The following is a 17,008-nucleotide window of genomic DNA, read 5'->3' as shown; positions in this document are numbered from 1 at the left end:
ATGCCTTGTAGATAGATAATCAATAGATGTGTTGATTGAATATCTCAATATATCTGGTTATAATAAATCATATAGGAAAGAAAGAAGGAAGAAAGAATAACTTAGTACCCACTGTGAGAACTAGATGTTTTAAGAACACCTGAGAGATGATGTAAATATTGTCCTGCTGCTGTAACTAAGTCGCTTCAGTCATGTCCAACTCTCTGTGACCCCATAGACGGCAGCCCACCAGGCTCTGCTGTCCCTGGGATTCTCCAGGCAAGAACACTGGAGTGGGTTGCCATTTCCTTCTCCAATGCAGGAAAGTGAAAAGTGAAAGTGAAGTCGCTCAGTCGTGTACGACTCTTCGTGACCCCATGGACTGCAGCCTACCAGGCTCGTCCATCCATGGGATTTTCCAGGCAAGAGTACTAGAGTGGGGTGCCATTGCCTTCTCCGAAATATTGTACTAAGTCGTCAATAAAAAACAGTGGTTTTGAAGAAATAGCTTCAAAATATACTTGGCATACTGGCTGTTGAGTAATTTATTTTAAATATCCCACAGGAACACAACCAGTTAAATTATTTGATTTCCTAATTTGATCAGGATAAAAATATTAACATATTAGTAATAGTAATGTTAAGGTACTTAGAAATGTAAAATTCTTTTGGAAATATTTTAAAGCAGCCAACTCCAAGACACTTGTGAGTATAAGTCTTAGTTAGACAAGATAATTATTTTCCATTATTTCTATAGAACATGGGAAATAATCCTATTTCTGATGAGATAAAGACAGATATATATCAAGAAAAAAGATACTGAATGTATAGGGCTTCTTTACATGCAATTTATTGAATCAAAGTCTCTAACTATAGAGAGAGTAGAGGTGATAAAAAAAAAATTCCTTAGCCTTTCATGTGTTTATAGGAAAGAATTTAGATTTTTCTCTCCTGAAGCAGCAACCTATAGAAAAATGAAGCTGACTAAATAATAGCTTCTCAACCTGGAGTGTGAATGCTCATGGACTGAATTTAGAGAAGTGGATGCCTCCACCCCTGAAATTGCATTTGGGGTACATGTGTGTATATGTGTGTGTGTGCAAGAGAGAGAGACAGGGCAAAGATAGCAGGTGCAGAGCTTTCAAGAATTTCTCAAGGAGTCTACAATGAAAAAAGGCTTTAGCTTCCCAGGTTTTGGCTTGGGAAGATTGTTTTCTAACCAGCATTCAGCTTCTAGCAATGAGATGATACTGATGTATTCGATACCACAACTTCTACCCGTGATTTAGACAACTTACATCCCAAAACACTTATGGAATTTTTCTACATGTCTACTATATAAATGTTCCTGTCCTCATGAGAGAAGTGAATGTTCCCTGAGGAAAGGTCCTCATGTCTCACATCCAGGTTCCTAGGGCTCTGAACTTTTGAGTAGGGTTGTCAAGAAGATAGGACTGGTGGAGATTCAGAAGGTAATGGGTACATTGTACTTGAGTCAGAAATATATTCATGGTTTGAACATAGGATAATTTAAAGTTCTTACACTTCTTTCCTTAGAAATTCAGAGAATCTGTCTGCTATACTGGCCAAATTCCAACCGGATAATTATATTTTACTTTCTTACCATGGCTCTATTTTCAGTTTGATTAGAGATTCCTCACTGTCTCACCCAAACATCTAGGCAGTTATTTCACACACACAGAATATTTGCTGCTTTTCAGTCCTGAGGGAGTATCACTGTAGTAGCAAATCAATTATTGTGATCAGTGTGGCTTAAATTTTTTCACATATCTGGAAGGTTTATAAGGTAATATTTAATTGCCTTTACTGTCAGAGACAGTAGAGCATAAATTTACATATTAGTGCAAGTTTGAAATCACACTAGTCTCTTTCAGAGTTCACATAGTCTATAGTGGAAAGTCTCTGCTCTTTGAACAGAACTCTATCAGCATTGAATTTGTCTCGGCATCCTGCTCACAGAGGCATTCCCAGTACCTGACCCAGGGCTGACACATAGTTGGTACACAACAGACATCTGCTAGGGCTTCCCCGGTGCACTGCAGGAAATGTAGGAGATGCGAGTTCAATCCCTGGATTGGGACGATCCTCTGGAGGAGGGCATAGCAACCCACTCCAATATTCCTGCCTGAAGAATCCCATGGACAGAGGACCCTGGTGGGCTGCAGTGCATAGGGTCACAAATAGTTGGACACAACTGAATCGATTGGGCATGCACGAACATCTGCTAGAGGATAAAACAAGAGAGAGAAGGGAGGATAGGTTTATCTGGGGCCACCTTGTCTGTTATATTTCTTGGATCATTTAACTCCTTAAAATATCAGTAAGAAATCCAGGATTGGCCTCAAACACTACCCAATTCAGATTTTCAGAATAACTGATCTAAGGTTAACTTCTCAAGCTTTCAGTGAGAATTCCTTGATTCTTAAATTTCTAGTTTTGCCAGAGTCTTGGAAATCCTGGCATACCAGCCACCCCAATGAATACATTCTTCATTCTCTTTCTCTTTCCCTCTCTCTCTCACAAATATACACATTACCTTATAAATCATTCATTCAGAAACCTTCTAGTGATGCAACTATAAAACTTGCCTCTCCATTCCTCTAAATTCAATAGCATTTATTCCCTGCATCATTTTGGGGGCACCATATGCTCTGTCTTATGTGGTTGGTGTCCTTTTCACACATATCCTTCTTTTCCCCAAATAACATGAAAACCTTGCTGATTACAATGTTTATGACGCTTAGTAATCCTCACAAGTACCCAGGAAAATTTATAAACATGTATTTGGTTATTACTTTCTGCTTTAATGAGAATTTCATGGTGTTTAAGTTATACAAATCGATTATATTCAGTGCCACGTCTACTCCTTTCACTTAACAACTCTTAGTAAGCAGAGAGGGTGAGCAAAGGACTAGGTCATAAAAATGAAGAAATGATTACGATGGTATACCTGCTCTGAAGAAACACGCAGACTTGTGAGGAGAGAGACATAAGCAGCTGGATTTCATAAAAGGAAGAGTGAGAAAAATGTTTTATTGTAGAGTGGTTCCTTTTTTAAAAATGATTTTATTTATTTATTTAATTTTGTCTGTGCTGGGTCTTTATTGCTGCTTGCGGGCTTTTCTCTAGCTGCAGGGAGCAGGGGCTGGTCTCTGGTGGTGGTGCACGGGCTTCTCACTGCAGTGTCTTCTCTTGTTGCAGACCATGGGCTCTAGGGTGCACAGGCTTCAGTAGTTGTAGTTCCCGGGCTCTGGAGCACAGGCTCAACGGCTGTGGCTCATGGGCTTAGCTACTCCATGGCATGGGGGGTCTTCCAGGATCAGGGATCGAACTCCTGTCTCCTGCACTGGCAGGGGGATGCTTAACCACTGAGCCACCAGGGAAGCCCCAGGCTGTAGCTTTTAAGGTATGCAAGTCCATGCAGCCCTGCGGGCCCACAATTACAAACACTGCTGATCTGCAGACCAGATCTCAATGTGTCCCTGGGAGAGAGTTTGCAAAAATCAGGGCTTCAGGGGAGTGAATAATTTCTTTCTGGGGAGGTACCAGCAAGTTGTGGCGAGGCCCAGGGAGAGCTGAAGGAGGGTGTCTTCCTGCCTACATTCCCTGCGAGCGCCTCTGTAGCCTGTACATGGAAACACACCTGCAGCCTGTCCCTCAGGGTGAAGCTCCAGGACAAGGCAGTGAGCCTTTTTCACAGGCAGAAGGGGATGGTTTTAATTTACTGTCTATGCAGTACCCTGAGGGTAGGAGCCTCACAGAACTGTCTCTCTGATTGTTACAATTTGGGGGCGGGGGCCCAGAAATGCAAACCCCTCTGACCATGAGGGCCAGGCAATTAAGGGGCATCCCTGCAGGGACTGTGCTCACTCCCCAGCTTTAGTGATGCAGGTGAAGATCACTGGGGGAAGGGCACACCCCTGCCTTTAGAAAGACTGGGGATGGGGCACACCCGAGACTTCAGCAAGGCTGTGCCTGTGCAAGCCAGGCACAGGGAGAAAGCAAATGCAGCACTCATCCATGCCACTCTCCAACTGCTGCCTTTGTGCTGAATCCTGGAACAAGCGAGACCGTGTCATTTAAAAGGAGTGTCTCAAGTCTCCCCAGCCCCTGGGTCCTCTGGACGTAAGTCCCTTAGGTTTCCAAAGGCAGATATTTGGGAATCTCATCTCTGCAGTGCAGGTTCCTAGGGTTGGGTGAGTAGCTCTGGACCGGAAATCCCTCCCTACCAGGGTGTGTGATTTTTGGTGAGACTGACCCTCTGCCCCTCGTACCTGGCTCATGAGGCCCTTTGACTCATTGTGGCCCCTCCCATTGGTCAGCTGCTTATTAATTCTTTTCTAGCAGTCATTGTTCCATACATAGCAGTAGGTTTGGTGTCTGTGAAAGGAGAGTTCAGGATTTTGCTCCATCACCATCTTAGACCACCTCCTCATAAGTATGTATTTAAGCTTTTAAATGAGCAGAACATTATGAATATCTTAGAAAATGATAGCAGAGGTTGCCTCAAGGATAGAGGCCATTAGGTGAGAGAGGGCTTTTCACTTCATAGGCCACTGTATTTGGTTTGGAAATTTACCTTGTGTATGTATGATTTCTTTAATACTCTTTGGTAAAGAATCCCCCTGCTAAAGTAGGAGAGGTAAGAGACACAGGTTTAATTCCTGCATCAGGAAGATCCCTTAGAGAAGGAAATGGCAACTCACTCCAGTATTCTTGCCCGGAAAATTCCATGGACAAAGGAGCCTGGAAGGCTGCAGTCTTTGGGGCCCAAAGAATCAGACATGACTGGGTACACACGCACACATATAAAAACTAAAAAAATCTTTTTAAAGTAACATTATTAGCAGAATTTATAAATTTGAAAGCACCCAGAAACAATTCAGTAGTGTTGGGATGCTGTTACATTTTTAAATTGTGTAATGAAAATTTTATCTTCTTCAAAAATAGTAAATGTGATTTAGCAGTGAACAACAGCAACAACAAAATACCCTGCTTCACATTCTCTTGCTTCTGGAAAAACTGAGTGACTCAAGAGTCCTTTGCTAAGACCCCTTGAATCCACTCTTTCATTTTCTGTTCCATGGCATCTACTTTCATTTTAGACTCTCATTACTGCTGCCCTAGACTATTTCAATAGCCTCCTAAACAGTTTCCAATCTCTCTTCCATCTAATCTGTCTTATCTACCACTGCCAAGATTAATCGCCTTAAAACTGCTCTCAAATCATTCCAGTTCCTGTTCAAAGCCTCCCTTCCGTCTGCCGTGCAATATCCACCTCTCATCAGGACGTTCAGACCTCAGCTCCCTCCAGCCTCAGCTCCATCTGATTCCCTACACACAGCTTGTGCTCCAGCCAAACTGAACACTCGCTCGGCACCCCACATCCCCCCAGCACCCCATCTTTATGAAATCTCTCCCACCCGAATTATCTTTTGAACTGAGCCTCAGGTCAGATATCCCTAACTTTATTAAGTCACCATGATTATACCAACCAGAAGCTACCAGTCCTTAACTACTACAATATTCTATTATTTTTCTTATGTCACATATCATGTCTAATCTCCTAAAATCATTTATGTATTAGGTATCCCCTGCCAGAATTTAAGCTCCCCCAAATTGATCCTTATGTGTGTTTAAGAAGCACCCAGCACTGTTGCTTTCTGCTTTGTACTCTCTGGATGAAAGAACAAATAAGATGAGACGTTCTGTATCTGTTGTGTTTATTTTTTCACCTCAGTTTGATGTCCATTACTTTTGACGCTAAATTCCATTAACATAAAACATAGTAAAGACTCATATAATAAACATGGAAGCTAGAGAGTGCTGAGAATCATTTTCTTCTCAGGCTTTATTTAAAATGCTCATCTAGTTGCAGTGAGGATCCGGTTATAGAGTAGGGCTATTTTTGTAATGGAAATGAATGTCAGCATTTGGATTAATAGATAATCCTCTTGGAAGGTGTAAGGGGAAAGAGAAAGAGAATACTAAATCCTTCAGCACAAAGTATGAGCTTTAATAAAGGAGCCAATAAAATAAAGGAATTAAGAAGACACAGCAAAAGCCATATTCAGGTCAGACTCAAGTGCGGGGATTTGTGCTGGACTGACTCTTACATCTTGCCCTGTTTGTTCTTTCTTCTGCCTGTAAGTCAGAGAGCTGTCTTTCTCTTCCAGCTATGGTTCCAACTGAAACCATAATTCCATTTCTCCCCCTACTTTTTTGCCTGGACTGTTGCAACAGCTGACAAAGTTGATCTTCTTGCCCCCAGCTAATTGCTCATCCAATTCAGGCTTTACAGCTGCTGCCACAGATATCTGCTAAAATCAGAGCAGCCGTGTCCTTTTCCTTCTGAACGAACCCCAGGCTCTCTAGCATCATGATCCAAGCTCTTAATATCGAGCACATCCTCTGCCACTCCCCTGCTCCTATAGCCGGGGCTTCAGGTGGACCTTCCGCTCATCCCTACTGCTTCTCTCACCTTGCAAATATAATTCCTGACTTGGAATGCCCGTGTCCCCTTCTCTAACTTTCACTCTTCTACTTATTCTTCAAGAACCAGTTCAAATGTCACCATCCCTAAGCAGCTTCCTGGACATCATTCCCTTCCTAGATGGTTTTTCTCTCTGTCATCTGAACTCTGATAGTGCAAAGTGCTATCAAAGATCTACTTTTCTTTAGAATGTTTGTCACTAAGCTAGGAGCTCCTCAGAAGCCCAGAATGTGTCATAGACATCTTTCTGTCCTCAGAGCCCAACACAATGTGGGAAGCGGGATAGATGCTGGGTGGGAGCGTGCCCTTAGGAGATGATCCTGAGCCCTGCCTTGCTCCAAGTTGGGGGCTTCTCTCGAGGCTCTGGCCCTCCTCACTCCCCTTGTTCCAGTCTCACAGCCTTTTCTGGGTCCTTGAACACACCTGGCTTGTATCTGTATCTACACTAGCCCTTCTCCCATTTTACCGGAAACTCTGCCTTCAGGTCTGCCCGGCGCTGACTCCTCTGTATTCTTTAGGTCTCAGCTCAAATTAATCTCCCCAGACAAACCTTTCTTAACATCTGATATCAAGTATTTCCTTTTACCTGCCTTAGTCACAGCTAACCCATCACTTTATCTTATTTCTTATACTTAATATACCCTGAAACTGTGGTCTTTCATTGATTCGCTTTTTAAAAAATCATCCTGGTTATTTAATGTCTGAACTTGCCAGGTGACTCAATGGTTAAAAAAAAAAAGTTGAGGTGAAAGTGTAAAGAATCTGCCTGCTAATGCAGGTGATGCAGGAGATGTGAGTTCAGTCCCTGGGTCAGGAAAATCCCCTGGAGTAGGAAATGGCCACCCACTCGAGTATTCTTTCCTGGGAAATCCCATGGACAGAGGAGCCTGGCAGGGTCGCATGGGGTCGCAAACAGTTGGACACAGCTGAGTGACTGAGCACGCATTCATTTAAGGTCTGCTTTCCCTCCCAGGAAGGAACTATTTAGTGCAACATAGTATACCCAGTTCATCAACAATATCAGGCACACAGGAGGTGCTCAGTACATGACTAAGTGAATGAGTGAATACATAAATGAATATTTGCTGGTCTATCACAAAATCTATGTGGAAAAACAAACAAGCAAACACTATTCCCACCTTGAAGGAGCTCAGATTCTTAAAACCTTTCTAAAGGTCATGGGTGGGGCTGAAGCTCAAAATATTTTAGCAGCTAAAGTACAGAGACAGAGATGTTTTTGGTATCCCAGGGTTCTGTTATGGAACTCCGTTCATTTTGTTATTTTAAGCCTGTCCTTGGTGACGCAGCCATCTATTTAAATTGGCTGTTTAAGAACAGTGCCACGAAGAAAGCAGTGGCATCCTCCCGTACGAAGGCCAGCCTGCCAGCGTTATGTCCATCACAGACACTCAGAGCCTCTGGTGCCCTGAACAATACCTCATGCAAGCCAGGTACTCGACAAATATTTGCTCAGTAGCTGAATGAATACCTTAGTATTTTTGCTCTGCTTTTTTTGGAAGAGTTTGTATTATCTCCCAGCTCTTCTCTGGGGGATCTAGGGTTTGCTGGCCCTGTTCCCATCTCATCCATTGTGAAAAGCCTTGCACCATGCTGCCCGGAGGAAAGTAGGGCCAGTTATTTGGCAGCAATGTCTGCAGTGACTAGAAGACTGCTTGGGAACAGTGTGTGGATTTCTTTTTTTTTTTTGTATTTCTGTTTCCCAATGGTTTCTTTATTTCCATTTTTAGAGAATAGTTATCTTTTCTCTAAGCAATAAGGTAAACTCATCAGTGTGAATCTCTTTAACTCCCCTCCCATACCTGAGTGCATGTACCTAGTGGCTGGCAGTGTGCCTGAAATTGGGGATTGAGACAGGAGGTGAATAGCACAGGAAGGTGCAGGCCTTCAGGGAGTAACTGTCTGGCCTAGCTGGAAAGATGGTCTTGATTGACACATAATTACATGAGGATGAGCAATATAGGAGGGCAAACACAGAAGCTGTGATCTTGCCTGTATTCCTGCATGATCTTATCTCCTTCTCTGATGTGGTGGCAGCATACTCTTTCTTAAACCATTTACAGCTTATATTTTATTCCAGTGTAACTGCTTGAAGTTTGTCCCAAAAGAAAAAGGTTCCATTTTCTTTTGTCCCCTCGGTATTCATGATGTGATTTCTCACTTTTTACATATTCTCTCCTACTTGTTCATCCAAAGAGGTGGCATTTCTCTTAAGGTTAAGTGTCCCGAGATCTTGTTTACAACTGCAGAAACCTGCTGTCTCTGGTGGGGTTGGGACATTGGTTTCAATCTTTATTTGCTGTCTTTGAAATATATATGGTAACATTGGTTATTGAGTCACATTCCCTCTGCTCTTCCACTCAGATTTTCTAAGTTTTCTAGTGTGTGTGAGGTCTTTGTATTCTTTCTGTCTCTCTGGGACTGTTTTCCATCTACTCTGGATTACTGTCATATGTTTTATTTATTATAAGAATAAACTCTGTAGCCATAATTGTGAACAGAATTGTGGTCATGGGGCCTGTAGAGTGACAATACCCACAGTCTGACTATTAATATATGAAATAATTAACCCCTTTCATTTGGGCTTTCGTGGTGGCTCAAACAGTAAAAAGTCAGCCTGCAATGCAGGACACCCGGGTTTGATCCCAGGATTGGGAAGATCCCCTGGAGAAGGGAATGGTTGCCCACTCCAGGATTCTTGCCTGGAGAATCCCCATGGACAGAGGAGCCTGGCGGGACACAGTCCCTGGGGTCACAAAGAATTGGCCATGACTGAGCAGCTAACACTTTCTCTTTCTTTCATTCAACAATTACTAAATGTTGGACTGTGGGCTTCTCTAGGCTTCTCCCAGTGGTAGAGGAGCCGGGCGGGCTACACAGTCCATGGGGTTGCAAAAGAATCAGACACGATTTAATGACTAAAGAGCAATAACAAAATGTTGGATTAAATACTGGTAAATTACACATTACCAGGAAGCTCCCTCTACTTAGCTTAGTTCACCCCTTAGGCTCACTAGATGCTAGAAGCCAGGGCCACTAAGAGGAAGGACACAGTCCTTGCCTGAAGGAGGTGGAAATCCACTGGAAGAGAGAGAACAGTACAAATATGATATATTATGAAGGCTTAAGTAGAATTAGATCCTGGGTTCAGTGGGAAAGAGTGGTTAGTTCTACTTTAATGGGGGATAGGAGAAGGCAGTGGCAACCCACTCCAGTACTCTTGCCTGGAAAATCCCATGGACGGAGGAGCCTGGTAGGCTGCAGTCTATGGGGTGGCTAAGAGTCGGACACGACTGAGAAACTTCACTTTCACTTTTCACTTTCATGCATTGTAGAAGGAAATGGCAACCCACTCCATTGTTCTTGCCTGGAGAATCCCAGGGATGTGGGAGCCTGGTGGGCTGCCGTCTATGGGGTCGCACAGAGTTGGACACGACTGAAGTGAGTTAGCAACAGCAGCAGCAGGAATCAGTGGAGAGCAGAAAAGTCCTGGTAGGGTTGGGAAAAAAGTGAAACTGTTAGTTGTTCAGTTGTGTCTGACTCTTTGTGACCCTATAGACTGTAGCCCACCTGTCAGGCTCCTCTGCCCATGGAATTTTCCAGGCAAGAATACTGGAGTGGGTGGCCATTCCCTTCTCCAGGGGATCTTCCTGGCCCAAGGATCAAACCTGGGTCTTCTGCACTGCAGGCAAATTCTTTACTTCTGAGCACCAGGGAAGCCCAGGTAGGGGTGGAAGCTGAGCTGAAGGGTTGGAAGCTGAAGATTAGTGTCTGACTGTGCAAGGGTTTAGGGAGTTTCCAGGGAAACAAAGACACAGAAGTGATAAAGTGTGGTCTGCTCAAGCCACTGTAGTTCAAAAAATCTGGAACACAGTGTGTAGAGTGAAGAATGCTAAATGAAAGAGGCAGAGTCAGCCTCACGGCGGCCTTCATACTGCATCCTGAGCAGGCATGTAGGTGTGTGGTATACTGGAGGGGAGCTGGGAGGGCGGGCTAGCAGGTTAGAGGATAAGGGTTGAAGTAGGGGAGTAGCAAAAATTGGTTTGTGGTTGATGGTCATCCCAGAGGAAGCCTGTGATGTGAACTGGAGGCAGAGCAGTTTTAACTGCTGACATCCTCAGAAACTCATTTAAAAAAGGATTTGTATATGCTTCTAGGTTTAATTTTCTGATTTTAAAGAACTTTGCCTCCATGTTAATAAGTGAGTTTTGTCTACGAATTTCTGTTTTTAGACAGTCCCAACCTAGACAGCATATTAAAAAGCAGAGACATTACTTTGTCAACAAAGGTCCGCCTAGTCAAGGCCATGGTTTTTCCAGTAGTCATGTATGGATGTGAGAGTTGGACTATAAAGAAAGCAGAGCACCAAAGAATTGATGCTTTTGAACTGTGGTGTTGGAGAAGACTCTTGAGAGTCCCTTGGACTGCAAGGAGATCCAACCAGTCCATCCTAAAGGAGATCAGTCCTGGGTGTTCATTGGAAGGACTGATGATGAAGCTGAGACTCCAATCCTTTGGCTACCTCATGCAAAGAGCTGACTCATTTGAAAAGACCCTGATGCTGGGAAAGATTGAGGGCAGGAGGAGAAAGGGTGACAGAGGATGAGATGATTGGATGGCATCACCAACTCAATGGACATGGGTTTGGGTGGACGCCAGCAGCTGGTGATAGACAGGGAGGCCTGGTGTGCTGCAGTTCATGGGGTAGCAAAGAGTCAGACACAACTGAGCGACTGAACTGAACTGAACTTGTTTAATTTTAATAGCAAGGTTAAGACTACCCAGAGATGGCTTAGATTGCTTTTATTCTCTTTCTAGAGTCTGGAATAGTTTTATCTCAGAAAACTCTATCTATTCCTAGAAGGTTTGGTTAAAGTTCCCTAGAAAACCATCTAAGCTTGGAGTCTTTAATTTTGAGGGCTGGGGAAGATTCTGTCTACTGATTCAGCTACTTTAATGCTTACTGGACTATTCAGACTTTCTATATTTTTCCTTGATTCAACTTTCTAATTTATGTATGTTTGTAAATTTGTCCATTTGATGGCAAATCTTTTATTTCAAAGTTATCCACATAAAGGAGCACAAGAAATTTTGAGGGGAGGTGGAAATATTCTTTATCTTATTTGTGGAAGTGGGGTCATAGATATACACATCTATCAGAATTTACCAAATTGTGTATTATAAACAGATACAGTGCATAGTAAATAATTTATACCCCTCAAAGTTGATTAAGCTTCCCAGGTGATGCTAGTGGTAAAGAACCCGCCTGCCAATGCAGGAGATGTAAGAGATGCAAGTTTAATCCCTGGGTCAGGAAGATCGCTTGGAGAAAGGAATGGCAACCTACTACAGTATTCTTGCCTGAAGAATCCCATGGATGGAGGAGCCTGGTAGGCTACAGTTCATAGAGTTGCAAAGTCAGATGTGACTGAAGCGACTTAGCACACACACAAAGTTAACATTTATCTGCAGAAAATTATGCACAGTATTCTTTGTGATTTTTAAAAATTCTCTTCTGTGGACACTCCTTACCTAGGTGCTGCTACTTTCACGCTCAGGGCCATTGATGTGTGGCCCTGCCTTAACTGGCAGACTGATAAAAATGGACAGCAGAATCTGAAAATACTACAGCACCATTTAAATACTAAATAGTTAATATGTTTTACTTTCTTGGAGTTCAGTGTTTTGCCAACTAAATTGTTTTTTACTAGTTACTTAATGCAATTGATATTTTTCTTTTCATTTGCTAAAAAAGACTAGTCGTCTGGATTTGAGAGAGCTAGTTATACTTGTTTAATGTAAAACTTTATTCCTTCTAGTTTTCTTCTAGTTATCAAATGCATTCTAGAAGAAAATATCATAATATGTGAGATGGACTATTTCATAATGCAGGGCTTATATCTTATTGCTAAATATGAGCTGAAGAAGGAATAGATCTATGAAAAGTATAATCAGAGATGCCACCAGTTCATCTTGAGGCTTATTCAGAACAAGCAGGAGCTTTCCAAGAGGTGTACCAAAAATGTTGTCGAACATCATTTTCTAACCGTAGCAGATAATTATGTGTTTTTGAAAGTAGTACTAAGCAGTTTAATGGAAAATCAATTCTGCTTTTACTGAGTGGTGCTCAGCATCAGCAACAAAGCTAATTATCTTAAATTTGAAGTAGACCTCCTGGGACGGAAAAAAAAAGGTACAAACTTGAGTAATCCTTTCTCTTGCTTCCTTGTGCTATTTTTTCTTTTTTCTGTATTTGAGGTACCTCCTGGTTGTTTTGTTTTAATCTTGAAGAGAAGTTGGAAGCCCAAGACTGAATGCTGTTGTATTGTATCATTTGCTAGGGCTCGCATAACAATGCACTGCAGACTGAGTGGCTTAAATAACAGACATTTATTTCATCATAGTTGTGGAGGCTGAAAGTCCAAGATTAAGGTGTCTTCAGGGTTGGTTTCTCATGAGACCTCTCTCTTTGAGTTATAGATGGCCATCTTCTATGTCTTCACATGTTGTATTAGTCAGGGTTCTCCAGATAAAACAGATCCAACAGGATGAATGGATACACACACACACACACACACACACACAGATGGCTATGTGCATTTCTGTCTATATAGACATTTACACAGAGAGAGAGAGAGAGATTGGGATTGATTTTAAGGAGGGCTTGCACAATTGTGCAGGAAACGTGGGTTCGACCCCTGGGTTGGGAAGATCCCCTGGAGAAGGAAATGACAACCCACTCTAGTATTCTTGCCTGGGAAATCCCATGGACAGAGGAGCCTAATGGGCTAGAGTCCATGGGGTCACAAAGAATAAGACACAACTTAACAATTAAACAACAACAACAGTTTTCAAATACAGTCCTATTATGAAATCTTGGGGGTTAGAGCTTCAGTATATGTATTTTAGAAAACAAATTCAAGCTGCTGCTGCTAAGTCACTTCAGTCGTGTCCGACTCTATGCAACCCCATAGATGGCAGCCCACCGGGCTCCCCCATCCCTGGGATTCTCTAGGCAAGAACACTGGAGTGGGTTGCCATTTCCTTCTGCAATGCATGAAAGTGACTGAAAGTGAAGTCACTCAGTTGTGTCCGACTCTCAGCAACCCCATGGACTGCAGTCCACCAGGCTCCTCCGTCCATGAGATTTTCCAGGCAAGAGTACTGGAGTGGGGTGCCATTGCCTTCTCCTAAATTCAAGCTACAACAGCCATTAACTTAAAAGTAAGCATAACTAGAAAGACAATTCAAAGGGAAAAACAGTCCTCCTAATATTAAAAGTGTTATTTAGCCTGACTTTAAGATAAAGCATGTTTTTGAAACCTGAGATAAACCAATTAACTGGAATGGGAAATAACTTTTTAATATATTCATATTTCTACAATCTAGAAGTCAAGTTTGTTTTCCTTTGCCAAGGATATTTGTATCATCACAGTAATTAGAGATTAGATTTTTAAAAAACTTCTTATTTTGATTATATGTGGATTTCTACCCATTTTCATTTTATGTTTTTAAGTTTCAAGTTAGAGAGAAACAGGTAGGGAGTTTTTCTTGAGTTATGAACTAATTTGAAATTGTTATTAAAAGCAGAGCCACGTTTTGCTTTTCCTGGCAATATAAAAAATAAACGATGGGAAAATTACCAATAAAATGGAGGAGAAAATTAGCAAGAGAATATAATACAAAAGACAAAACAGAAAATACATCTTCAACAGTTCTCTCAAATCATAAAAGTAATCTTACATTATCTCTTATGTTTTATATCAGTACCTTATATCACTTATGTTTTTCAGATCTGTTTAACTAAAGGGTAAAGTGCTTCCCTATCTCTGATACCAAAAAATGCTCCTATTATCTCTCTTTTTTTTGCAGATAACAAAGAGATTTTCCTTTCCAAAGCAATTCACAAGTGCTTCATAGAGGTCAATGAAGAAGGCTCAGAAGCTGCTGCTGCCTCAGGTGCCAAATTATGGTTTTCCCAAATCTCAGCTTTTCTAGATCTGTATTCTTAAAGCAGTCTTGGGTAGGGGAATGGGAGTCATTTTTAGAACCAAGTCATAAAACTGATGCTGCCCTCACTTAGAAGTCAAGCTAATGATGAACCTGCTAGGATTTTCCAAATAGGATATGAAACATGCATTCATTTCAGTGCCCCATACAGAGTAACTCCCATCTCTAATGAGAGGCAGGAGGAGATTGTCAGCTCTGCAGAATAGATTTTCCTGCTGTGCTGTCCATTTAAATATTTAAAATATTTCCCTGCTGCCCGGTTAAACTTTTTTTTTCTATTTAATTATTTGTGGGAGTTAGTTCTTAATTTTGTCAGTGAAGAGCATTGATTTTTTAAAAGCCCATGCACAAACAAGCATACATGATAGCATGCAATACAAAATTTTAAGTTAATAATAAAATAATAATTTTAAATGAAAATTTTAAAAAATTTACCTAAATCATCCATCAAAAAAAAAAAAAAAAACCAACAACAGTAACAGTAAATGTCCTTAATTAATTATTTTGAACATTCTGATCTCCTTAGTTAAGTGAGAAGGATTTTTCTTTTCTCATTTATTTGTTTGGTTTTGTTTCAATATCGTGTTCAACAGCCGTCACCAAATTTTAGAAGGATTTTTCCCTTCTCTAGTAAAATGTAACACATCATGTTTGTACACATTATGTTTAACCTCTGCATATATTTACCCATTAAAAGGATCTTATCAGTTAAAATGGTGTTTGGGGGAGGAAATAGAAACAGTAGTCTCAGGCATTGAGAAAGCTTCAAATCTTACATCATTTAATCTTGGCCTTTTCCTGACAACGCATCTCCCTGCAGCGAGTATAAAATGATTATCCCACAGTAAAGATCTCAGGGGAATTCAGTTTCCCAGCTGTAGGAAGCATCATTGAATCTCTCCCTGCTGTATTTTCTCTTTAATCACTGCTGTCCTGGCTGCTTGCGAGAAGCCTGGTGACTTGCTATGTAAAATCCCCATTTCAGATAAAAGAAATGATGATTTGATAATATAAAGAAACTGGGGGAGGGGAAAGCTGGGGACGGTATTTGTTTGTTTGTTTTTCCCACTTTCCTTGACTTAAGTCATTTTATTAAAGCCATAAGTATCTGTCTGAGGCCGAGAATAAAAATTTGTGATAGGCAGAATAAATTATCCTCTATTTTCGGTGGGTGATGGGAGGAAGTGTGTACATGTGTGTGTACGTATTTGTTTTTCTTTAAGATGAAATAGAGATGTTAGCTCATTTACAATTTTTCTCTCTTTAAGCCTTTAAGAGAGAAGCCTTGCTTCGTAAAAATCATTACCTTTGTGCTGAACATAGATGGTTTGGAGAAATTGCTCATTAGTCCCTGCATATCCACAGACATGTAATTACTTTCTCACTGTGCTACAGGAATGATTGCAATTAGCAGGATGGCTGTGCTGTATCCTCAAGTTATTGTCGACCATCCATTTTTCTTTCTTATCAGGAACAGGAGAACAGGTAAGTCTGTTATGAGAACAGAACTTTATTTATGGCCAAAAAGAAATCATTTGTTAATTGAAAACATACTTCTGCATTTTTATCAGATAATTTCTAATGTTCAGATGATTTTTTAAGTGACAGTAATTTATTCACATTCTTATCTTTAGAACATTGCTAATCGTAAGCAAGAAGGAAAATAAATAGCTTTTGTTCAACTCCTTTTTTGTTCACTCCCTACCCAATGCAGGTACAATCCTATTCATAGGACGAGTCATGCACCCTGAAACCATGAACACCAGTGGACATGATTTTGAGGAACTTTAAATCATTTTATTTGAGTAACAAAGAAAATAGTAACTAAGCACATTATGTTTGCAACTGGTATATATTTGAGACTTGTGTTTTACAATATATCTTAAAATAATATTTAAAATAGTTCCTGATAAAAATAATGTATGTAAATTATAAGCCAACTTGTCAAGGAATGTTATCAGTATTATCAAGGTAATGGTCCTGTCATTTCATTGTGTTTGTTGTGCTAGTATTTAAAATAAAAATACACAGTGAACATGTCAACAGCTCTGTTTTTCATTTTAGAAGTATTATTTAGATACCTGTAGGTAGAATTTGGCAACAGTGGTACTTCTGGGCATCTTAAGCCCTTCATAATTGTGCAGAAACAAAGCACCAAAGTAAATTAGTGTTATTCACTTATACCTAACAAGCAACAACTAGTGAGGTATTTTTGTGGACAGCTACTCCACAAAAACTCCGATTGCTGTTTTTCTGAAGACAGTGTATAGTTTAAAATAAAACCTGCAAACTGAGCATCTTTTATGTGGCTCCATGAAAAAAACTTGTTAGGAAAAAATTGGGGCTATGCCAACCCATAGCTTATACCTATAGCTTATTGACTGTGTCTTTAAAGATCCACTTGGCTTCATAAGGGTGATATAGATTACAAGCCTGGTATATCACCATGTTTTACTGCTGCAAGTAAAATCTGACCTACAGCTTAGT

General features: G+C 40.9%; 1 protein-coding gene across 2 annotated transcripts in view; it reads left to right on the top strand.

Moving 5' to 3' along the window:
• Positions 1-16,566, top strand: part of SERPINI1 (serpin family I member 1) — a 74,426-nt gene extending 57,860 nt beyond the window's left edge. For both annotated transcript variants that reach the window (XM_043473812.1, XM_043473811.1), the window contains exons 7-9: positions 14,384-14,470; positions 15,917-16,006; positions 16,236-16,566. In XM_043473812.1, coding sequence (XP_043329747.1) covers positions 14,384-14,470; positions 15,917-16,006; positions 16,236-16,312 — 254 coding nt within the window. In that variant the 3' untranslated portion in view covers positions 16,313-16,566. The remainder of the gene's footprint in view (positions 1-14,383; positions 14,471-15,916; positions 16,007-16,235) is intronic.
• Positions 16,567-17,008: the final 442 nt, after the last annotated feature.

Source organism: Cervus canadensis, chromosome 7 (assembly GCF_019320065.1).
Source record: "Cervus canadensis isolate Bull #8, Minnesota chromosome 7, ASM1932006v1, whole genome shotgun sequence".
NCBI classification, from domain to species: domain Eukaryota; kingdom Metazoa; phylum Chordata; class Mammalia; order Artiodactyla; family Cervidae; genus Cervus; species Cervus canadensis.
This window is presented reverse-complemented; position numbering and strand designations above follow the sequence as displayed.